At 40.8% G+C, this 24,900-nt stretch overlaps 1 protein-coding gene across 1 annotated transcript; it reads right to left on the reverse strand.

Annotated features, from left to right (window-relative positions):
* Positions 1-3,186: 3,186 nt before the first annotated feature.
* On the reverse strand, positions 3,187-23,802 carry spire1b (spire-type actin nucleation factor 1b; the record flags this gene model as incomplete). The annotated part of the gene is made up of 17 exons (XM_083899076.1): positions 3,187-3,442; positions 3,580-3,875; positions 3,986-4,013; positions 4,101-4,171; positions 4,252-4,389; positions 4,569-4,711; positions 4,840-4,933; positions 5,024-5,187; positions 6,648-6,698; positions 9,167-9,296; positions 9,759-9,845; positions 10,454-10,618; positions 10,748-10,822; positions 12,823-12,948; positions 14,079-14,315; positions 18,367-18,395; positions 23,415-23,802. The coding sequence occupies 17 exons, from the start codon at positions 23,800-23,802 to the stop codon at positions 3,187-3,189; spliced, it is 2,478 nt and encodes an 825-aa protein (XP_083755202.1).
* Between the last annotated feature and the right edge of the window lie 1,098 nt (positions 23,803-24,900).

Genomic DNA, 24,900 nt, shown 5'->3' on the forward strand with positions numbered 1-24,900 from the left:
ATTTTTAAATACTCACCTTGCTCTGCAGTCTGCCCCCATTGAAAGTGAATAGAACCCCACACTGAGGTCGCCTGCCTTTGATTCATATGGGGACTGCCATGGCAGGCGAGGCAGGGACTCACACATGATTATAACAAACAAACAACTCGTTTACGCAAGTGTTTTTCAGCTGGAAATGAACTTTTTTGAGTTATAACTCTCAATTCTGAGCTGCTTCTGAGTCAAGACCACAATAAAAGAGTAACCGTAGTAATGATCGACCAGAGTGTAACCAGGGCAAAGACTAGACCAAGACAGTTAGGGACCTGAGACCAAGTCCAGAACCCTAAGAAGAAGAAGAAGAAGAACACCAGCTGCTCTGTACTCAAACATATCTATAACCTACCTGAGGTGAATATGGCTCACAGATTGAATGGAACTTTTGAAAGCGATAGAATTCTTAGTCTTTGATGCTTTGCAGTTTGGGCATTAACATAATTGCAGTACTGTTGTGATGTCATTATTTCACCTCTTTATCTTTTTACATTCCATCCTTTTAACTCAGGAAATGCTTGTTGCAGAGATTTCCATCTCCTCCTCTCGTATGAGAGACTTTCCACGAGGAAGAAAACCTCATAATTAAAGAGAAGAATTAATAGAAAGAGACAGTTAAAGGACATGTATGTTGTATACTGTTTATTATTGTTGTCATCATCTGTTGCAAACCCTCCAGGGAGTTACAGCTTGTACGTTATACACTGTAGTTAGTACATGCATTTGCAATTACTATTATTTTTTGTAGGAATTACCCTTTGAGATTTGCATGATGCCGTCTGTCACATTTGTGAGTTTTTTTTTATTTATTTATTTATTCATATTTGTATTACTTTTCCTCCTGTGGACCTCCAGCTCCTCCTCTTCACATGGATGCACAGCACAGAATCGACCTACAAACACAGCATCACAGACAATGTATGTACAGAGACATGTGACAATGACAGTTAAAGAAAAAGAAGGCGTTTTTAAGGCAGAAACATCTCGAGAGAGGATTGCGATAAGGATTTAAGGTCAGGTGTTTATTCCTGCCAGCGATGAAGGGAAAAATCATTAAAAAAAACTTCATGATACAGTGCTTAACAAATGTATTAGAGCACCACCCAAGAACCACAGCTGCCCTATATGATCATGTTTCTGTAATGGTTACTTAACCGAAATTATATTTTTAATGCTAAAATATAATTATTATTATTATTATCCATGTATTTTCAAAATTACTGTTTTACAAAAAAAACAGGAAATAGACTAGTAAAGCAGATTATTATTTCATCATTAAGACTTCAAATTATAGATATTTACTTGCATTCCCGAACAGATTTATTCCATTTAGTGGTTGAATGTTAGGCTTAATTAATTTCTAAGAAAGTTGTCTCAAATTTTGGGTAAAAAAAAACTGAATTTAATTTGCCCACTAAACAATAACATTTTTAGTCAACTAAAACTAATAAATCTGTTAAGCACTGCAGATTGTGCGCCTATTACTATTATTATATGAGAGATGGATTTCATAAATGAAAAAAACATTACATTTTGTTACATGATACAAACTCCAGTCAGGAATCAATTAAAGAAGTCAACATAATATATCTATCACACATGAATGTACATTAAAAAATAAAAAATATTTTCATGTTCTTGTTTCATTTTAAGTAAAACAAAAAAGACAAAAAAAATGATACAGATAATCTGTTTTATGTGAGCTTCAGTGCACATCTGAGATTGACACTAAAAAAGAATGTTGACATATGAACATACTGAACTTTAATCCAAGGACATTTCTTTTCTCTATCAGTAACTTCCTGTTTGTGACGGGATCCATTATGAACACAATATCGTCAAGGAACCCTAATGTTTTCCTTCAGATTATTTTTATATTTTTTATTATTCTGTGGCATCTTTGAGGATTACATGCATAAACACTCTGGAAACATCGTCTCAGAGCTGGCAAAAATATGATATTGTCATAATCCTCAGACCCGTGCGTTGCCCCAGGGCTCTATAGCGCCCCCAATAGTGAATCTTACCAAGTTGTACCGAATTTCACTAAACTTGGCGGGAATATAGCTCAAGACGATTGTTGGTTGCTGATTTGCTTGATTTAATTTACAATACATGTAAATGTTTTTTTTCTTGTGCTTTTAGTCACGGGCAGGATAAAAACAGGTGATTCTTGTACTTTGTTGCACCAATCAGAATTTAGCACCCCGCACCTGCATCACACATGCATGTACACATGCATACGGTGCTGTATAACATCAGATGACATGTGGAACTCACAAAAACATGGATACGTGTATGTCCCAGCAGGGTTTGGCGCAAACGAAAGACGCCATGGAGGTGCTTTTTTGGTAAATGATGATGAATGATTTCTGGAGGCTGACACGTAATAGCAAGTCTAAAACTACTGTACATCTTATTCAAATATACAGTATCTAAAACTGCTACATCAATCAATTTGATTCTAGTTTATTTAACCGCCCATGTTGGTCTGAGTGGGGTTTTAATAATCACACTTTGGTCACCACAGTATCAGCAGGACTGGGGGAGAAAACATGAGGCATAGTTTGGCACTTATGTAAGTACATTACATTACATTACTATTTAAAACACATGATATTTCTAAATGTGGATTGTGTCAAATGGGGAGGAGTCTCATTAAGCGTCATCGACAAAATACAGCTTTAACTGTACACAAAAATAATGTATGTGGAAATAAAGAACTTAATTAAAACCCAGCAACACAATAACGTCAGTGCAGGTCTTTGTGTCTCCTGCGGCTCCAGTGCCTGAGGGAATAAAACACACACTCACACACACACACCCACGCACACACACACCAGTCCTTCTCTGCTCTTGTGCTTATTGACTTGAATGTAAGTTGGGGGAGTGGACCATGCTTTGCAGCGAGCAGACAGCTTTCGTTCGCGGCTCTTTTATGTCTTTTTAAGTCTGCGGCCACAAATTAAAGGGTTGTTACAGAAAAATAATCTACAGTAGCCTGTACGCGACGATCAGGACACAGCAAAGACACCACACCGTCTACGACCAAGGTTCACGTCAGCCACCTCAGGTTACATGTACAGTTGTCGTCGTCGTCATCGGGCGATTCTCTTGGTGATTGTGCGATTGGAGCCGAACGCAGCCAGAGTCTCAGATCTCATTGATGGTCCGTTCAGACGGCCGATACTCCTCCCTGCCTTTAGGGCTGGACATGTAGAACGACTGGGTCTTGCGTTTCAAACGAGCCCTCTTGGTGGCCAGTGACAGGCTGTGCTTACTGGAGGCGACTATGTCAGAGATGAACTTCTTGCAGTCCACGCACACCTCCATGGTGGCCCAGTCCTCCGTCAGCTCAGAGGGAAGCTCCAGTTCATCATGAGACTTTAAAGAGCCATGTTTGGAAAACCTAACAAGGATCAGAAAAAACACTTTTTTATTGCCAATCTACAAATTCTCTTTGCCAGCCATCGTAACAACAACAGCGACTTCTTTGTCCAGAGCAGAAGAGAACATACTCTCTTATGATTCATGACTCTGCCTTACTTGGACATGGTCTTCTGGATGCTGTGACGCCGTGGAGTACCAGAGAATTTCTCAGATTTCTCAGCAGCTGCCGCTCCAGAAGCCTTTGGGACTTCTTCAGAAGGTGCTGCCGTTGCCCTTTTAGCGGCAGGCGAAGTCACCACAGCTTCTCTCTCCTCTGATGTCCCTGGTCCTGCGGCCACAGAGAGTCCTTGTCCTACGACAGTCATGGCACTTATCCTTTCTCTGGGGAGAGTGTTGGTCGAGCCGATGGAGTAGATGGGCAGACTGGAATAAGGTTTGGACGGCAGCCGCATCTGTTGGAGGAGGAACACGTGAACGAAGCTGCTGAGAAACAACCCTGAGGCAAATTATACTCAATCGTGTAACCATTTATTCTCATGTTACACCACTTAGAGAGACTTACCTTTTTGCAACACTGTGAACACACAGGTCTGAAAAGAGAAGAGAGAGCATCAATAGGAGAACTTGCTTTAACAAATTAAATGTCTAAATTGAGAAAATGACTTCAGATGTCTTACTTTTTGCAAAACTGGCAGATGTACGACCAGGTGAAGAAGGAAAACCGTTTGGTTCGACAACAGAAACAAAGCTACAGGAAGGAGGAGAAAGAAGATTAGTAAATAGAAATGTCTTTCTTTACGTCTTCCTAACTACTTCATCCACTGTTACCTTTCCTTTCTTCATAGCATTGTAGACTTCTTTGTACTGCTGGAACTTCTCCAGCTCCGCCTTCACCAGCACCTGCCTGATGTGCATCACCTCCTCCACTGTCAGAGACAGACACTCCACAGGGAAACAGAACTCCTCCTGCAATGTCAACAACATCACACACACACAGAGAGCGATTACCACTCAGTCCACAAGACTGCACTGCTACTGCAGAAAACATTCTCTGGAGATGTTGTGCTCTGGCGCACTTTGTGAACAGAAATAATGATTTGATTGTTTGTGAGAGTGTGAGGAAAAAATAAAAAGTCTGATTTTACCAGAGACTTGGAACTCTTTTTGGACGGAGGCAGAAACAGTCGAACATTGGTCGGGGTTTCCTTCTCGATGGAGTGTCTCCTCTGTGGGGTCTTACGCCTCTCAGGCTGAGGTGTAGAGGAGATGGGCAGGAACATGGGCGGAGCTGGAGACCAGAGAGAGAAGAGATGTAGAAGGCAGCTGACACAGTATATTTTAACCAAGTCAATCAGTGTCTCAGGTGTATGGTTTGGAGCCGTAATCAAAACGATGTGAAAATAATTCCTGACTCACTTTTCTTCCCCACTGCAGATTCGGGCGACGTGTCATCCATCAGAGACGTGGCCACACTGGAGCTGCTGACTGATATCCGCCCAAAAACCTCATCCTGGAGATGCAGAGGACACACGCAGCACACATTCACAATTTGCTGTCAACTTCCAGTCATTTTCCAACACAAAACACTCTTAATACTGACGTCAGAGTCAGAGCTGTCCAGCTCGGCGAGGCTGGGAGCCTTCAGGAGCCGTTTCCTCTGCGGCACAGACTGAGATCCGCAGGGTTCTAGCCTGGGAGACGATGTTCCGTTGGTCAGAGACAGAGTGCTGGACGTTCTTCTGCCCATGTACGGACTAAACTCATCTGTACAGAGCCACACGAGACAGCGTTATTCAGACATAAGGGGGGGAGACAAAACACTTGAGATGAATCTCAATTCTTCATACGGCTCATTGCACTTTTAGTGTGTAATATTTTACAGTATATTTTGAATGCTGTGCCTCACAACACTGGGAAAACAGGTTGTTTTTAGACAATGGTACTGAATGATGAAAAGATGCAATGAATCCTGTAACATAGGACTGAAGTTTGAGATCCATCCCAAGGGGAAAGAGGGCAGAAAAGGATGAGTTAATTTTGGTCTGAGCGGGAGGCAAATGAGGTGGTGTTACACACAGAGCATGGAGGCACTTTTTAATGAAATACTTGGACTCTGAACTCCCTGAAATAGGATTCTTTCCCATGACGACCTACATGTTTAATTTCATTTATGGAGGAGAGACTAAATCCTTAAAACCAAAATCCCCCAGTTTCACTGACAGGGTCATTGTGTGGTAATTCCATTCACAATAACAAACCACCTACCAGGCTCCCTGAATCTGGACTGTGAGCTACGGGAGCCCATTGATGAAATAAATAATCAACCTGAAAGGGGGAGCAGTGGGAGAGGGGAGACAAGCAAGTGCTGCAAAGAACTGACAAAGAGCCAACGCTGATACAGATCTGTGGGATCCTTTTAGTCTCTCCTGTTGTTTGTGGGACAAGCTACCATGAGCTCACCGTCTAACACTCTGACCTCTAAACTAGAATGGTGCCTCTGCTGTGTCGCATTTGAAAAAAGCTTCAAATTTAAAGGAGACATATTATGCAAAATCAACTTTTTAATCATTTTAATACTTGTATTTGGGACTCTGGAGGCCCTGTGAGTAGCTAAAGTGTGAAAAAAGATTCACTCATGTTTTTATTGGTCCTCCTCAGTCTAAGTACAGGAGATAAAACATGCCACGTTGACTTCCGCGCTCACTGGGACTTCAAAATGACACATTCCTGGAATTGTTGTCTCGCGGCGCTCCGCTTTGTCCCTAAAAAACACGAGAGTGCAGGCGATGGCAATAGTATATGGAAGAGCGGAAGTTTGCAAAGTGTTCTATTCTAGGCTCCACAGTGCAGCAAGGAGTTCTACACAAACTCCCAGCCTCAGAGGATTTACAGTTTAGGTTAGAATTTTTTCAAATGCTCACTGCCGGAGCCTCCTTGACACTGAGTTTTGGCAGGGTGATTGAACTGCTGTGGTGCTTCATCCTTAATTTATTTTGACCAAAGCATGTCACAGACATTTTGATTAGGACACCAGGGAACTAGGTTAACTTGTAGAAGTAGGGTATAATATGTTTCCTTTAAAAGAAAGCGAACAAAGAGATGAACACCGTAGAATTAAAATATTCAAACAGAGGGAATATTAGTTTACAGCCAGGGGGCCAGACAGACGTTGGGGTTAAAGGTGAACAAGGCTGTCTTCAAACACAGCAGTGTTCATACTTTACCTGTTCCTGTACGGAACAAATCCTGTGGCATACTGCGAGTTTTGCCAAAACCTAGACGGGAGTGGAGGGGTGAGTTTGGTACACCTCCTTCATTAAGTTTACAGCAAAAACATTACACGATCCCCCCGTACTAATCTGAGTAGAACATTATGTGCAAAGCTGGAGTCAGGAGCTCAGAGGTACACACGGTACTTTTATGCCTGCTAATACCTCCATATTCTAAGTTATGATAATGACCTGCTGGCTCTTATAATCACTGCACAGACATAGGATTCATTTGCATCTTATAATTGACAGTATTGACAAGATGAGCTTTTAGTCATGTTCATTGATGAATATATACAGAGGTAAATGTACATACACACACACACACACACACACACACACACACACACACACACACACAACTTAACAGTATGAATGAGTGAGTGTGAGGCAACACAGCAGGCGGTGTGATGAGAGACACAGGGCTGCTGTACCAGGTTGAGCGGATTATTCTGCGTATTATTATGATTCCTTTTCCTCACCATCTCAGTCAGAACAGTCCTGTGAAGTTACTCAAATTCATTTAAAGGTGCATTATGTAATAAATCTAAAGCAACTGGCCATAAAATCCTCCTAATATGTCACAGAGACTCAGGAATAATATTCATATTGAACTATATATACTGAACTCACCAACAACAACAGTACAGCCAAAATATTTGCATGTTTTGGCATGTGGCGCCACCTACCGCCGTCTACCAATCATTGCAGTCAGTAGAGACTCAGCTGCCGAGCAACCACGGGTTGCCAGTTACGTCTGAGCTACAATGGTGGTGAAAACGAAACCTAAAATAACTTGGTATTTTGAATTAGAGTGTAGTAACCGTTTTTGGCCACATTCTTACATATGGCACCTTTAATACAAATCACTAGAGCTGCAACAATTAATAAATGTACCTATTATTAGTCATCTACTAAATAAATAACAGTTTAAAATGATAAAAATATGTGATTTAGGTTACTTTAGCTTACTTAAAAGTGAAATTTAGGTCGAATGTTTTTTAATTTGCCAGACAATTTTTACATGTTTACAATCACCTGAGCAAATTTTCTGACAATTTATGGACCAAAAACTAACTGATTGATTCAATAATTAAGACATTTATCGAAATAATGTACAAAACAAAACACACACCCTACTGCTGTGAGATGACACAGTGCTGTGCTGTGCTTGATGAGGCTGCACCCTGATTCAATTCTGCACCGTCGCCATTGACACATTAAAGACACAGCGACTCTTTCCTCCGCTTTTTCCTTTTCATTCTTTGACTATAGACGTCTGGATTCTCAGTTCTACTCGGTAGACACGGCATAAGTGACACTTTTTCCCCCGAGAGTTTGTAGAGAACATTTGCCGAACAGTTCCACAAACCTCCCTCTCTTGTCTGTTTGTTAGACAGGGGCAGAAGGTGAAAGTGACAGCATGACTCATGACTCAGCATCACCTCTACTGCTCTGTCATGTTGGGAACAATCAAAATGATCTCGAAATAAGAAACATTGAACGTGTGCTCAGGTAAAGAGAACTCACAGGTAGTTCAAAATGTAAGAACAGTCAAAAAAGATTACTTATTCAAAATCATCACTGGCTATTGATAGGTTCTAAGTTTGAATCTTTTCTATGTGAAGTTTACATTTCAAACACATTTGATACGAGTGTTTTCTGTAGATTTTCGTGCACTTCTTCCAGCTGGGAAAAAGAAAGCAGACCTCTAATCTTAAAAAAGATAAAACAATGAGTTTAAAGTTGCTAAAAATAGAACAGACATTAAAAAATGTTTCATTAACGCTGTCAATTTGTGTTTTATATCGCAGAGGATATCACCTCTTCAGGGCATCGTCAGTGTAAATGTGTTTATCCAGCCTGTCTGTCAATGTGTCACTCATCAGCACTGACTGTGTTTGACCTCCACAGACAACAGCCGACCATCACCCAGCACTGAAGCATGACATGAGAGGTGTGTGCAGTGTGTGTGTGAGTGTGTGTGTGTGAGCTGGGAGAGCAGATGAGCAGCCACAACAAGAACAATAGCAGAAATAATGAATGTACAATAAAATAATGATTGAACAGCCAGGTAAGCAGCGAGGGGGAACTTTACCTGCCGCGTCAAAACTGAAAGACATGCTAAGTGGCCGAATTACTGCAAAGAGAAAGAGTCATGGCATTGCACGGTTATTGCTCCGATTGGGAGCTGCTGCTGATAGTGAGAGATAATTCAGAAAGAGTCACATGTTGTTGTTTTAGTGTGGTCAGTGTTAGTGGAATTGCAGACACTTAGCAACATTATAGTGAACAAAACAGTGAAAGGAAGGCCGCATCAGCTACGACAGCAAAGAGGAGAGGTGCAAATTAAAGTGTAAATGAAGTAGAAGCATGTATTCGATGAAGCATTGGCTTCATTCTCCAGCTTATAAAAGTGTGTGTGAATGTGTAAGGTAGAGAGCACAGCAAAACGAGGCGGTGATTTTCCTTACCCAGCCTTCCTCTGCGAACCACATCGGGCGACACTGGCCGCAGTTTCCTCTCTGCTTTGATTTCCTCTAGGATTCGCTCATGCAGAGTCGGAGGAAGCTGAGTCTGGGGCTTCAGCTTGCGAGCCGACGCCTGGCGAGGAGGAGTGGTGGAAGGAAGGAAAAGGACAGAAACAAACAAAAATCACAACAAACACCTCCTCATCTGCTGACTGTCATTACGCAGAGCTGAACGTTGTGCTGAAACAGCACCTGCCACGTTTAATTGTGAGAGTCACGTCAACAGAGAAGTGACGAACGCAGCGTTTCTGTGGACTCAAACCACAGTGAAACTTGATTTAGAAAGCAGCCGAATGCGTTTACTACAACGCTGCACAGGTTTTAACACAGCTTAATACACAGTTTTAATAACCTCGGTTAAAAGAAAACATAGGTCAACTCTCTCAGAAGTAAAGAACCTTAAATCCATGCACGCCTGGGAATATTTCTTTGCGCTCCAGTGTGTAACAATATGTATAGCGTTTTACTCCTCTTATCTTTTTGTTTTTATTGGCCTGAAATAAAGAATCCAATCTAGGCTTTTATCTGTACTCACAGGATTGAGAGGCGGTCTGGATCTGATGAACTCCAGGATGACTTCATGAGCGCTTTTCTTTAATCTGGGTGGGATGTCTCCATTCACCTGAAGATCGAGCCGAACCAGTCAACAGCAGGACGGCCATTTCCACAGCACGAAAACACACACACACACGACTACACTACAACACAACTTTGTCCATGATGGTATGATGATACAGTGATAATCGATTAATCCGTTTTACTGTTTTTTAAAGAATTAAAACCAGTTTCTCAGATTTTTCAGCTTCTTAAATGTGACTATTGTGGAAAAAATACAAGGCATTTGAGAACATCATAATTTTGAGGTTTGGTAAACAATGATCAACATTGCTCAACAAGTACTCGATTAAAAGAGAAAATAATCAACACATTAATCGATTGAAATAAAAATAATCGTTACTTGCAGCTCTGATATGTCGTATATGTCATGATGTACTGACGAACAGACCTGGAACAGTATCTATCCAAGAACAACACCTTGCAAAGTGTAAAGTCTGCACTCATGGCCATAAATTGGCAAAAGAACAAACCGGAAAGCAGAACATTTCTGGAAAATGTCAGTATCTCTGCTCAAATGTGACTACAGTTTTTACGTTGTTCATCTGCCTAAAAGTGACTCTGTGTCAAACTAAATGTTAAACTGACACCACATCATCCAAACTGCTCACTCACCATGACTTTACGCAGGCTGTAGCGCTTGGACCTGATGTCGTCCATGAGCATCTCATACGGAGTGAGCTGGTACTCGATGGGCAGAGGGTTGTACTGACGCTCCTGCACTTTCTTCAGCATTACTCCGTCACGCAGATCTCTCATCACCTGAACCCAGAATCGAGCCTAAAGAAAGAAGCAAATAAAAGCACTGACTTTTTACACACAGTTATGAGCTATCCTTGATATGCAATTAAGGTTATACATCTGGTTGAAGCTGAAGGACAGAGGTTAGGACTCCTGTTGCCTACCCACCCAGTCAGAATTCTGCAGCTCATTCAGGTCATGGCCAGTTCCGTCCGATGAATCTTCTTCCATTTTACGGAGGTTCTGGTGGAACGAGAGCGAGAGGCTTAAGTTTGGATATGAAATAAGAAATCATCTGAAAGACAGACAGTGTGATATATTGATGACATAAAAACACAGGAAATAAATGCTGGGTTTCCCAGTGGAGAACAGTCTAGGTCTCCAGTGTCTACAGGAATATTCGCCTACTTCTCATTTGATTTATAATGTCAGTAAACATGTTCCTGATGGGTTTCTGAACTCAATCACTAGCATCAGGTCTTGTTCAATAGAACATGATGTCACTTTTTGTAAATTATTGTTCCCATTTAGAGGAAAATAGGCCCTAAAGCAGAGCACATATGAGTGAATGACAGTGTGATTGACAGCTGGTGTCATAAAAAAGGAGCTTCTTCACCTCTTTAAGTCCTGAAAACTATGAAAAGACTTGTGTTTCCTCCTTTGAAAATCACTTGAACTCCACATCATCCTGCCCTCAAACAACTGCCTCAGCTCCACTGTATCCACTCTCGTGCTTATATAACATTTTCACAATACGATGCATCATGCACTCCGCCTGCCAGTCCATTTTCACACACAAGAGTGCTTAATGGCCTGTAACAGCCAGTCAGATTAAACACTGCCACTGAAGAGAGATTAGTTCATCATCTGACTGACATGAGCAGCATCAAAGCCACAGATTTCCATTTCAAAAAGGCCGACTGATGGGAGCTCTCTACATGTAATGGATCTGCAGCATTTTAATTAAACCAGCAGTCACTACTGCAACAGGTCCTTGTGATTAATTAGGACAATTAACTGCTTCCCATTAACAGCCTCATTTTTTTCTGCCATGTGTGTTGTTCTTTTTCCAACACTTATCCACCAGTAAACAGGAGCCACATTAATAGAAGGAAGCACATTATTGACTAACACACAGGTAAAATCAAAACACACACTCAAACCTGGCTAAATTAAATTCCCAAAGTCTTGGAGTGAGTTTGTGTCCCTACTAATCAAAGATCTACCAGGTAAATATTTCACCTGACCATGTGAGCTGGGTGTGAAGGTTTGTCCACTTTCCCCTCAACATGATAAAATCAATGAGTGATGCATTGGAAACAACGACACTGCGGTTTGAGCGAAAGCTCTGAGTCACAGAGTCACTGTACGCTGTGATGTAATACTAGACGTGCGCGGTGTCCATTCATTATCCGTTATCCGCAGTCATGCTTTTCTGAGTGAGCTCTGTCACACAGGAAACACGGCTGCTCTCTGACCACCGTCACGACCGCGGCTATTTCATGCTGCAATCCAGTGACGGCAGCCTCATCACTGCTGACACGGGACACACGGCTCGTTCCGACACGACTGTTTCACTCCGCTGGTTTTCTCGCTTAAACTTTTAAAACACAAACCAGAGCGAAATCTGAATCGATGAAGAGCTAAGAATGACTATATTGACTTACACTGCTTTTCAAATGTTTGGGGTCACTTAGAAATGTCCTTATTTTAGAAGGAATTTTCAATGAATATAACATTAAATGAATCAGAAATACACTCCATACATTGTTAATGTGGTAAACGACTATTCCAGCTGCAAACGTCTGGTTTTTAATGTACATAGGTGTACAGAGGCAATGGGCCTCCAGTGATCTAATGGTAAATTGTGTTTGCTAATCGCGTTAGAAGGCTATTGGGTGATTAGAAAACCCTTTAAAACCCCTTGTGCAATTATGTTAGCACAGCTGAAAACAGTTTTGCTGGTTCTTTGACGAAAGTTTGAAGGGCAAAATTATTATTTTGAATAAAAAAAATATTATTTCTAATCTTGTCAATGTCTTGACTATATTTTCTATTCATTTTGCTCTCTTGATGAATGAAAGTGTGACTTTTAATGGAAAACACAACAAAAATTGCATCGGTGACCCCAAACTTTTGAACGGTAGTGTAGATGTTTCCTTCACCTGCCCTATAATGTGTTACTAAACACAAATCACATATGGTTTCCACAGCTGTGATGATGATGATGATTAAACACCCACCTCTTTGGCACTCCTGATCTTCTCCAGGAAAGTGTTCAACTCTCTGGTTTCTGTGTACAGAGCCCGACACACTGCCTGGTAGTGACTGTGGGCGTCTGACAGACTGGGCAGGTGAGTGGTGCACAGCTACAGGGCAGATTATGCAGAGAAAACACAGAGAGAAAGACGTTTTCAGCACAAAGCTCACAGCTGTATTATGTACACACAGTATTTAAACCATTGGTTATATTCATAATGTTTTGATCGGACACATGCAGACAACACTTGACAACCCCATACTGCCATACTAGGACTCATCAACTTACCAACCAAAAATTATCCTTTGGGAAAGTCCAAACACTAAATGATGACTAAAACTATAATATACAGTGCTTAAGAAATGTATGAGACCACCTACATAAAAACAGTTTAAAACTAAAAATGTTATTGTTATTTATAAGCATATATCATTCAACCACTAAAACAATTTTTTCTACTCAGGCACCCAATTAAATAATGATAATTTGACATCTTAATCAAGAAATAATAGTGTTTTGCTATTTTTTCTGTGTCTTTTGTAAAATAATTTAAATAATAGTTAGTTAATAGTTTAATATTTTAAAATGTGAACAATAATAATTGTATTTTAGCATTAATCAGGGTTGAAAACATTATTGTTTACTGCAGGTTTCTAATATTACCAATTTTAACCACTTTAACTTTCCTTTTTAATAATTTTAATAATTTTAATAATTTTAATAATTTTAAAATAATTATTTTAAATGGCATTAATTTCTGCTTGATTTTAAATTGTTTATTGTTTTAAATTGTTTACATTTCTATAATTGTTTTTTTAATTGATTGTTCAAAATTGAAATTCAAATGTGTATTTCCTTGCCTGTAAAGCACTATGAAATACCTTGTGTAAGAATGGCGCTATACAAATAAACGCATTGCCTTAAAAATATCAGTTCGGTTAAAGAGCTTCTAAATACTGGTGCATTAACCATTACAGAAACATACTTGGTGACAATAGATGTTGAAGAAGAAGGAAAAAAAAGCCGGTTCATCATGTCCTTATATGATATGTATTATTTAATTGGGGTATTTCCTCTGAGTTCAGCTTTTGTCTCTATGAGTCCTCCACTGTGATAGTGTAGTGCAGTGAACTTTTTTCACTGACAACAGCTGCAGGGAAAACATGTTAATGAAAGCAGTGAGAGTAAACCAAAAAATAATAACAGCCGCAGAGAAGACAACCCCGGTCCTGCACCTACCTTCAGGATATCTCTGTAACCGTGGACATCGTAGAGGTTTTCAGGGTCGTCCTCCACCTCATCCTCTTCCTCTGTGGCCTCATAGCCTTCGTCGGGACAAGCGTCCCTCGTGGCCTCGGTCATGTTAGTCATGAGGTCAATGAGTTGCTCCAAAGGAGGACTGAGCTCCCTCTCCTCATTCTCCTTCAGCCCAAAGTCCAGAGCCTTGTAGATCATGATGCCCAAAGATTCAATCACCTGAAACAGGCAAACAGAGAATCTGTACTGGAGGTTGTATGGACAAGCAGTTTTGTTTAGTTTGTAAGTATGTCACATAATTTAAGCAGGTTTTGTTTAGTATTAAAAGTTGATCTGTGTACACTGAACTACATTCATCTCCACCTTTTCTCCAAACTCTTACTCCCCCATTTTCTCCCTTCACCACAACCAGCTGACGCGGACGGCTGCACATCTATGAGTCTGGTTCTAATCATCCAATAGCCTTCTAACACGATTAGCAAATACAATGTACCATTAGAAAACTGGAGAGATGGTTGCTGGAAATGGGCTTCTATACACTCTTAGGTGGTAACACTAATGGTTCCAGTAAGAACTATTTTGATCCAGAGAACCCTTTAAAATCCCTTTCCTGAATAAAGGGTTTTAAAAGGGTTCTTGGTGGAACCTTTATAAAAAAGGTTCTCCCTGGAGCCAAAAAGGGTTTTCCTATGAGGACCGCCAAAGAACCTTATATGGTTCTACTTTGCACTTTTATTTATTTATTTAGTGAACATTCTTAACTACATTTCAATCGAGACTAAATTAAACACAGATGCAAATGTGAGGATAAACAGTTGGTTGCAATTGTCCAATGTCCAGCCTGTTGTCTAATGAACACTTTAAGAAATAAAAGTGCTAAGTAGAACCATAAGGTTCTTCGGCTTTTCCTCACAGGAGAACCCTTTTTGGCTCCAGGTAGAACCTTTTTATAAAGGTTCCACTTGGAACCGTTTTGGAGAATTCCACCAAGAACCCTTTTAAAGGGTTCTCTGGATCAAAATGGTTCCTACTGGAAACCATTAGTGTTACCAAGAACCCTTGAAAAACCCTTTATTCTGGAAAGGGTTTGTCAGAAGCAAATTAAGACACAGCCCTGTGTTGTGAATTGATTCACTGTGTCAAAGGAAAAAGTGTGGGTTATTTCCTCTCAGGCACAAAGAACCCGCTGAGGAAATTCCTCTGTGTGATTCTTAAGCCTAACTCCACTGCTGTGACCTCTGACTGTCATATGACTGAGCACGGCTGCTTTTGCTTTTGCAGACTGGTAAAACCCCCACATGACTTCACATACAGAAAAGAGAGAACAAAAATCACGTCGACTTCTCAACCTCTGCTTAAACTCTGCGATAATCGTAAGAGTTAATGAGCATCCAATCAGCTGGAACTCCTCCCACCAAGCATTCCTGAGAGAATTGTCTGTTTACATTAAACACCAGGGCGTTAAAACTCTTAATCCCTTATCAAACTTCAAAGTAATTCAGAGAGCGTGTCCAGTTAAACTTTGACAGAGGGGGGAATGTGGGGGGGAATGTGATGAAGCGTAACCATAACACATTTCAGAGGTTACGCCACGCCAACTGTTGTATCCGAGCTGCAAAAACAAACATCAGTGAACTCCGGTGAATACAGCAGCATAGTGATTTGTGCACACAGAGCTTGGAGCTGGAGCTGTAGCTGTGCCTGGAGGAACTCGGTTGGCTGGCTTTGATGAAAACAAGCATCATCTGACATTCACACAGCCGCATCGCTTCATGCTCTCTGCAACCCAGTGCAGTTAATGTGTCGGCGATGACCGCACACATGTGCTCCGGATGTTCGGCACAACAGCCTCTGCTGCGGGATTTAAAGTTTCCTCAGCAAGTCTTTTAACATTCAGTTTTTGTGAGAACTCACTTCTAATGCAAAGCTGCTTAGGAGAGATTTGTCCACACAGTTGTAGTAGCATTCGCTGCCTCGACAGCCGTCACAGTATTATCATTTTTTTCCCATCCCGGAAAATGACTGCACACGGAGTCTAATACACTGGGAACATATCCTCAGCCAGTATGTAATATCACACTTTAACATACAGAAAACAAACCTCTGTCAGAGTGACGCAGGAGAGTTACCTGCACCCTCTACAGAGTTCCACCTGTGTTACCTGTTTTCATGAGCTAAACAGCAGCTGATGGTCACTCAGAGAAGTCAGTTTGTTGTTCTGAGGCTGGTAATAGGGTGAGGGTGAAGATGAGATGCTGTGACTGATGTAAGGGAAGTGTCTCAGATAATCTGCGGACAACCCTAAAGAGGAAAATGGTGGTAATTATTTGAAAATAATATAATGAAATCAGAGGTAAGGGAGTGTATTTACACTTATGGGGTATTTATGTTGAGTTGGGCAATGGGGACTGTGGTATCAGTATGTGGTACATGTTTTATGTGGTGTGTTCCTTGGTGAACAGTGGAACAAATAACCTCTTCACCCTTTACAGGGCACTCATTTGCCATGAAGGTGCATTATGTAATAAATCTAAAGCAACTGGCCATAAAATCCTCCTAATATGTCACAGAGACTCAGGAATAATGTTCATAGAGCATACTGAACTCACCAACAACAACAGTACAGCCAAAATATTCGCATTAAAAAAATGTTTTTATGTTTTGACATGTGGCGCCACCTACCGCTGTCTACCAATCATTGTAGCCAGTAGAGTCTTAGCTGCCGAGCAACCACGGGTTGTCAGTTACACTACAATGGCGGCGAAAACGAAACCTAAAAGACCTCTGTATTTTGAATGTGAGTGTAGTAACCGTTTTTGGCCACATTCTTACATATGGCACCTTTAAATACTAGAGGAAAAAGCTTTGTTAAATCCTCCAATATATCAAGACTGTGTTCCTTTTCTTACACTTTCATAATTGATCATAAAGGTGCCATATGTGGTTCCTTGCCCACCTGTCCAAAAGAGTATATATAAGAATATACAAGAAAACACAAATCAAATTATTATAGAACATATTAGAACGGTGTTTCCCAATCCTGGTCCTCGTGGACCCTGTCCAGCATATTTTAGATGATCGATTTCATCAACTTTCAATCTTTAGTCTTTGATGCAGAGGACCGAGCCGTATGACTGTACTCTTTTGTAGAGCGTTGCAGGCCTCCTCTGGAAGTTTGTGTAGGACTCTGTGCTGCACTGTGGAGCCAAGAATAGAACTTTTCGCGGACTTCGCTGACTTCTGGTTTTCTGATACGGAGCTCCGCAGGACAACAATTCTAGGAATTTAGCGCATTGTGACGTCCCAATGAGCACAGAAGTCAACATCGCATGTTTTATCTCCTGTACTCCTGTACTGACTGAGGAGGACCACAAAAACATGAGTGAGTCTTCTTTTTTTTACACTTTGCCGACTGATAGGGCCTCCCGTGTCCCAAATATAAGGATTTAATTATTAAAAAGTTGATTTTGCATAATGTGGGACCTTTAAAACCATGCTGCTTTAGCTCAAAGAGAGTGTATGAAGTGTAGTCAGTGTGCTAAAACGAAAACAAATCCTGAGATCTTATACATGACACTGTGATGCTATAAAGCACTACATTTGTTTTGACAACTACTGTTTGAAATTTACTTTGGTGTTTTCTGGAAGTGAGACCAATTTTCTAGAAAACTGATTTACACATGTAGGAATCAGGTGAAGCAGTAGGCAGATCTGCAGAAGCCACTTTTCAGGATTAACACATCATAAACCTGTCGTGGCTTCTGACCGTTCCACCAACAGCACTATCTGTTACTGGCTGCACTTGTATTAATCTAGCAGAACCGCCGCGCTAATCTAGATGTTATCTCTGTCATTATTGCTGGCTAATGTACCCGTCTGGTTAATATGAAAAAAAAGAAGAAATAATGCCATTACGGTGGTTAAGTGTCCTATTACCTCTTTGTACAAACATGTATTTCTATCTCTAATTGACTGACTGGCTCCATTCCAGAAACTCTGCCTTTTTCCTGAGGTTCCTGAGGCAAGTCAACAAAAACATTGCAAAATGTGCTAATGTTGCATAACCGATTACACCCATGTTTACTATTACTATAAATACCTGACAATTAGATTGCACATTAGTACCATTGTGCACAAGTTGACAGTTCATTCAAAAAGATTGATTTATTGCTTTGATTTCTTACCAAACTCATTGCCAGTGCTGTGATAATTATGGTGACATAATAGGCGCAGAATCAGTGACCACAGGTGGTGATGAACATTTACTCACCTCTGTTGTTGTGCAAGGGCTGCATTTGTCTGCAGGGAAACAAGAAAAATACATGTTATTATGTTTCATGGGGGAAATATTTCACAATGGATCGGGCAAGATGGAAGCAGATTGTGGTGACTCCTAAAGGGAGAAACCGAAAGATGAAGAAGAAGTTTCATGGGGGGGAAGGAAATATATGGTTATTCTAGTTAGCCAGTGTGCTATGTTTTGTTTTAAATTGAATTGTGTGTATTTGTCACAAATGGATCAAGATTACTCAGCCATTTGCTGCGCATTCTGCCGGCAAATCTCTCCATGGACAACAATTCCAATAATTTCACGCTGCTTCATGACGTCATCAAACTAGGTCTTCTGTTATTTGTTTGATAAAAAAGAACTGTTCTAAATCTCTAAGTTTATGAAATGTGTGACCGATGATCGCAAACCTCCTTCCGAGAAGCCACGATGCGTAAATGTACTCCCTTCAAAATGAAGACCTACTTTAATGCTGCCCGAGGCGACATCCGTCCAGCTTTTTACATCATGAACAGTCGGCTGACATATGAGCCTCTCAACAAAAGGCCGTTTTGTTTTGTAAAAACGCAGTACACCACAGCAGCATAACCACAGCAGCATCACAACAGCTCTGACATCACCTCATGACCGGGCGAGAATGCAATGTCGCAGAGCAGACGTGTGGTGCGTGTGTGTCCATGTGACCTTCAAAAACAGATAAAACGATCAAGTGATTATCGAGTCTTAATGACTCCAATGTTCCAGAGAATGTTTACAACTTTCCTAACATCTATTCAGATGTGATGACAGGTCGTTCTAAAAGAAAATGGGGTCTAAATCGTAACCAGTCTGAATTTAACTTAGTAAAACAGATGACAGTTAACTGCCATAGAAAGGATGGTTTAATAAAAATTAAAGTTGTCTAGTGGTGAGAAAGATATTCTGATATTATAGACTGAAGCAAACGTATGTTTTATTTGGAGGTGAACTCAAAATATGACTTTCTATTTGAGAATCTGTCAGTATATTTTACATATTTTGCATAGTTGATAGGGCTAAGACCTTAGTCCGACTAATTGGACAACTTGCTGAGTCATCTCTTTCTACTTCTAGGCCAAAGACCAGATAGGAAATGTTGGTGCATGTGCAGAAAGCCAAGTCCGACTAAGTGTACACATGCAGGAATAATCGGACTATGAATTGCAATTTCCAGGTATGTTAGTCTGAGTAAGACAAGCTTGATTTTAATCAGACTAACATGTTTATATGACATTAAGAAGACTGAATTATTGTCTTAGTCTGACTAAAATCTGACTTGTTAAGTGTTGACAATGACTCAGCACCACATATAACCACACTTTGAAAACTCCAAAACATTTTACTGTTTATTTTAACCAGAATCTAGTCTCAAATGTGAGGCAGGAATTCTTTGTTGAACATCCTGAGGATAAACATATTATTCTAAGAAGTTTCATCCTGAACAATTTGGCGACACATTCCTCATTCATCATTGAGATGACATCAGTACATCAGGCATCAAGATGAGAGAAACATGAGCACGACATGATGAGCCAAATTACAGCAGCCAATTTCCAAGTAAAAACTAAAACCATTTGTATGATTACACTTGTAAACACTGCAGACCAATAAATTAGGGACCTGTGACAAATTCTTATGATTATGCATAATCCACATACCAGCTGTCTCTAAATGCCTCTACCTTGTAAATCTGCCCATGACTGATTCAACATGGAATATCTGTAGAAAACCACTGTATAATTTGGATTAAAATATCAAAAATATAACACACATAACACATATTTACAAAATGTGCATCTGTGCATCTGTTTCCATTTTGCATGATGCGACCATTGCGATTACACAATGAACAACAGGGGAACAGAAGCTCTGACTCCCCTTCTCCAATGGTTGCTTCCATGCTAAAAATAGCCCATTCATTCCTAAAGTGTAGGCCCACCATCCAAACCAGCACCGTCATCACAGCTCTGTCTTTTACAAGACTGCTCATAAAATTTGATGAGACAAAGAAAACGTAGTGCATTGATTGGCTCAAAAGCCATAATATTGACAGTTATTTGTTGACAGCAGAGGTCTCAAACTCGCATCCCTCCAATTGTTTTCATGTGGCCCGTCACTTCATATCATGAAAACATGGCCCACATGACCTTCTCTTCCATGTAAACCAGGGGTCTCAAACTGGTGGCCGGGGGGCCACATGCGGCCCACCAATCGATTACATGCGACCCCCCAATTAATATCATGTCATAATGAAAACATGGCCCTCGACCTCACCATCTTTTAAACACAGTGTGTAGCTGTGGCACAGCTGCCAGTGAGCACCTTCAGGTTCCCTACCATTCATGAACAAGAAAGAATGGAAAAGAAAACATTGAAGAAACCATTGAAAATATGGTTGAATATTAGAGTAAAGTTAAAAATCTCAATATCGAGAGCTACCACAATTACAGTAAATTCAGAATTCCAACTATCAAGTAAAGATGTGCTTTTAAGATATTGAGAGACAAGGGACTTGCTCCATCTACTTTGAAATCTACTACAGGAAATATTGAACTAAAACTTGACTTAAAAAAAGTTATATTACATATCCTAAATCACAATTTATGTCGGAAAATTCAAATGAAAACATTTCACACTGATCGTTCAGCCCTACTCAGCAGAGTTCTGCACGGCGCGCTGCAGTTTAGCCGTGTTAACAGCCCGTCCCTCAGGTCCTCAGGTAGCTCATCACACTCACAGACAAATAGATAGAGGCATTTAGTCTGTCTGCTCTGAACTCCACGGCCAAATGTGATTACAGGAGACAACGAGCAGTCTGGGCTTTGGTCTGAAGAGACAACATAATGTGTTTGTTGTAAGTGCGTGTTATCATTCATTCACAAGCATGGATGCTTTGTTTTGGTTTAAAAATACCACAGGCACTCTGTAATGTTCCCATATAAGAGACAGATACATGCAATAAAGTCGCCGTGAGTGTGCTGCGCAGCCAGACGGAGACACTGAGAAGCCCTAAGGGACATTTTCAGAATGTTGTGGAGATATCTGAGATATTTTCAGCCTCGCAACACAGACGTGGCCCCACCTCTTCCTCTTCCTCACCTCTCCTTGTTGTCATAGCACCTCATTAATTATCAGTGTACTCAACAGGGGTTCCTGTGTCACATGTGGTTTATGGGATGGTTCTGGTTTTATTTCCATCAGTGTATTATATACAGTAGACAGGAGAGAAAGATGGAAAGACCAGAACACCATTTAAATACATGTGTCTTGATGCGAATAAGGACCCACAGCTAAGAAAATGTGTTGTAGAACCATAGTAGTAACCTGGGGTGCAAGAGACCACATGTGGGGCCCAGAGCTTTGTCTGCTCTGAGTGTGTGAGGTTATTATTAATAATAATAACATTAATAATAATAATATTTGTGATTATTACATTTAGAAAATCCCAATCAGACACTCTATTGGATAATTAGAAATAATCCATCCATCCATCTGCTATATCCTCCACCAGAGGGTTGGGGACTCGCAGGGGGTGATAGGCTGGGTACACCCTGGACAGTTTTCCAGTTAATTAGAAGTCAGTATCACCCAGATAAAAACCTATTTTTTTTGGTCCACCTTTAAATGTATTAAGCTATTTATCACCCACACCTCTGTGACCTCTGAACTTCTATGACTGTTACTTCAGAGGCAATAAATGTGTATAGGCCAGGACAATATTGAATCTAAAATGGTAATCTTTTCACACAAAACAATTCATATGTTGTGTTCTAGTTCTCCCATCTTCACTAAGAACTGTATACTATATGTAAGACAATGAGTATTTCATCCACCTCTACTGTAAAAAAATTAAAATAAAAGAACTAACCCTTTAAGATAGACCATGAAAACTTATTAAGCTGAATATTTGTCTGTCTGTCTTTGCTCAAAAACACAGGCCCAACAATCTGCTGCCACTTTGACTCAATCCCAGTCCATGTTTCCTCTTGTAATCACATGCTCTAATCATAATGCAACAGAATACATTCACACACTAATCTGATGTGAGGAAGGCTTTTAGTCTAAGAGGTGAAACCACATGATGGTCGATGCACACGTGGCTTCAGTGTTCAGTGTTCTGTGGAGGCGGAAAGTTTTGGCCAGTTAGAGATTATAAATTATGTGTAACGGGACTTTAACTGCTGCCTACAGATTACAGAATAATTCTAACATGTAAAAAAAAGTAGTCGTACTCAAGTCCCTGAACGTGAAATATATGAACAGAAGCGTCCATAAGTGTGAGCCTATGTATATTATATACTATTATAGGCTGATGTAGTAACATTTGTGTAAGACTACAATTTCTTTAAAATATGTCCATTGATTCATCTCACCATTAGACAGACTTGTGTATAAAGCTGGTAATTAATTGCTCACTCTCTCCACATCAAAGTTAGTGGAGAAAAAACGTCTTCAATCAGGAAAAAAACTCACTTTTGCTGTCTTAAACTAACAATAATGTGGACATATTATTGTGCATCATTTCAATTTTAAGAAATACTGCTTTTTCTTTGAGCCTAATATATGATGATATTTATTTAATGGACATATACTCCCCAAACCAGGCCATTTTATATCTCAAACCAACATTTAGTTTAAAAGTTAACTGTCAATTCTAGCAACATAATCTATCTGAATCAGTTTAATTTCTATCAATTGAAGCCCACTGGCCACCAATTGCTGACCACAGCTTTAAGACATATAATTCACTACTATTATTGTTATCATTAATATTATTATTGTTATTGCACTCTATGTTGTAATAGTCCTGTTTTAATCATATTGAGACGTGTGAACGAGTGTCTTCTTTGTGTTGGTTTTCATAATATATGTATTAAATACTTGAGATTAACTATTGTACACAAAGACAATAACAAGTGATGGCCTGTGTGTGTGTGTGTGTGTGTGTGTGTGTGTGTGTGTGTGTGTGTGTGTGTGTGTGTGTAGCTTTAGGAGACAACATGATATTTTACCTTCACATGTCTGGTGTTCCACCCTCACAGATCCATCCCTCTGTATCCGAACATCCCCGGGTCCAGATATCCTCCTCACAGCCGCTGCTGCTGATGATGCTCCGGCAGTGGAGGTGGATGAGGAGGCGGAGGAGCTTCTCCTGCTCCGGTCTCCCCTCGCCAGCGTCCTACAGCATTGATAACACACCGCCCATGCCTGCTCCTCGTTGATGGGCTGGTTGTAAAGCCTCAGTATCTCCTCCAAAGACAGGCCCTCGGCTGCCGCCGCCTCCTCCGCCGAGCTCATCGCACGCTGATGCGGCTTTTGCTGCTTCTCATCCCGGCGGTTCGCTGCCGCAGCAGCAGCGTCCGTCAGCACTGCGTGGTCCCCGCATCGCCGCTCGGCCATCCTTTCATTATCTCAGCGCAGGAGGCCCGATGACGAAAACACGAGACACAGGCCGGTGTGTGAGAGGAGACGTGGAGGCATCGATGCCCTCCTCTCTCCTCCTGCTCTCCCCGGGCAGCAGGAGCAGCTGAAGCGGCACAAAGACACACCCACACCCGCCTGTGACGCCTCCCTCGTCCAGGTGTCGCTGTGTGTGTTTGAGTGACTGTAGCCTGTGCAGTGTGTGTGTGTGAGTGGGTGTGTGTCACATACGTTATCAACACAGCAAGTGAAGCTCAGTCTGCTGTCACATGATCTCTCTCTCTCTCTCTCTCTCTCTTTGTTTGCACAACATGTGGCCCGCGACCCAAAATTGGCACGCCGGAATCAGTATGGCAGATGGTTTAACAAAAATGACCTCAAATCATTTGCTTATCTTCGCAAAAAAAGTATGGAGTTCAGAGCTTTTATTCTGCAAAAAAACATATATAAATATATAAAAGATATTGATTTTCATCAAAATTATCATTTTTAAATGGCAATTTAACCAAAAGTCACAAAGGAGTGAACAAATAGAGTCAATCTGGAGTCAGATAACATAACATATGAACGCATGAATCTGTCCGTCATGGCTGAGTTGCGAACATTATTAAACTGAAGCTGCGGCTGTACAAAATCTGACTGAGGGCCGTGATCAGGCCCGCGGGCCAGACTTTGGACATACCTGCTCTATGGTTGGTGCTCACAAAGATACACATACAAGAACACATACAGTTTGCACAGCTATTGCTGTGAAGATTTCATTTACACAGCCTAACCAAAGCTGTATCACTCATCTTAACCATAACCAAGTAAACCCTAACCACATCTAACCTCAGAAACATCTAAGGTTTTGTCTTTTTTGTCTATATTGATGATTATTGTATGAACAGTCAGAGAAAATGACGAAAGGACCTGAATATCCCTGAAGGTGCAGGACTGATGCCCTCTGCTGTTGGAATACAAACATGCAGCTGATGTCCTCTGTGTTGGAGCTCGAGTTCTTTGTATTGCAGCCCTGTCCTTTCCAAATGATTTCTGCATGAAAAGAGAAGTGAAACCGGAAACGCCTGGGGTTCT

The sequence above is a fragment of the Microchirus variegatus genome, assembly GCF_963457635.1.
Source record: "Microchirus variegatus genome assembly, chromosome: 1".
NCBI classification, from domain to species: Eukaryota; Metazoa; Chordata; class Actinopteri; order Pleuronectiformes; family Soleidae; genus Microchirus; species Microchirus variegatus.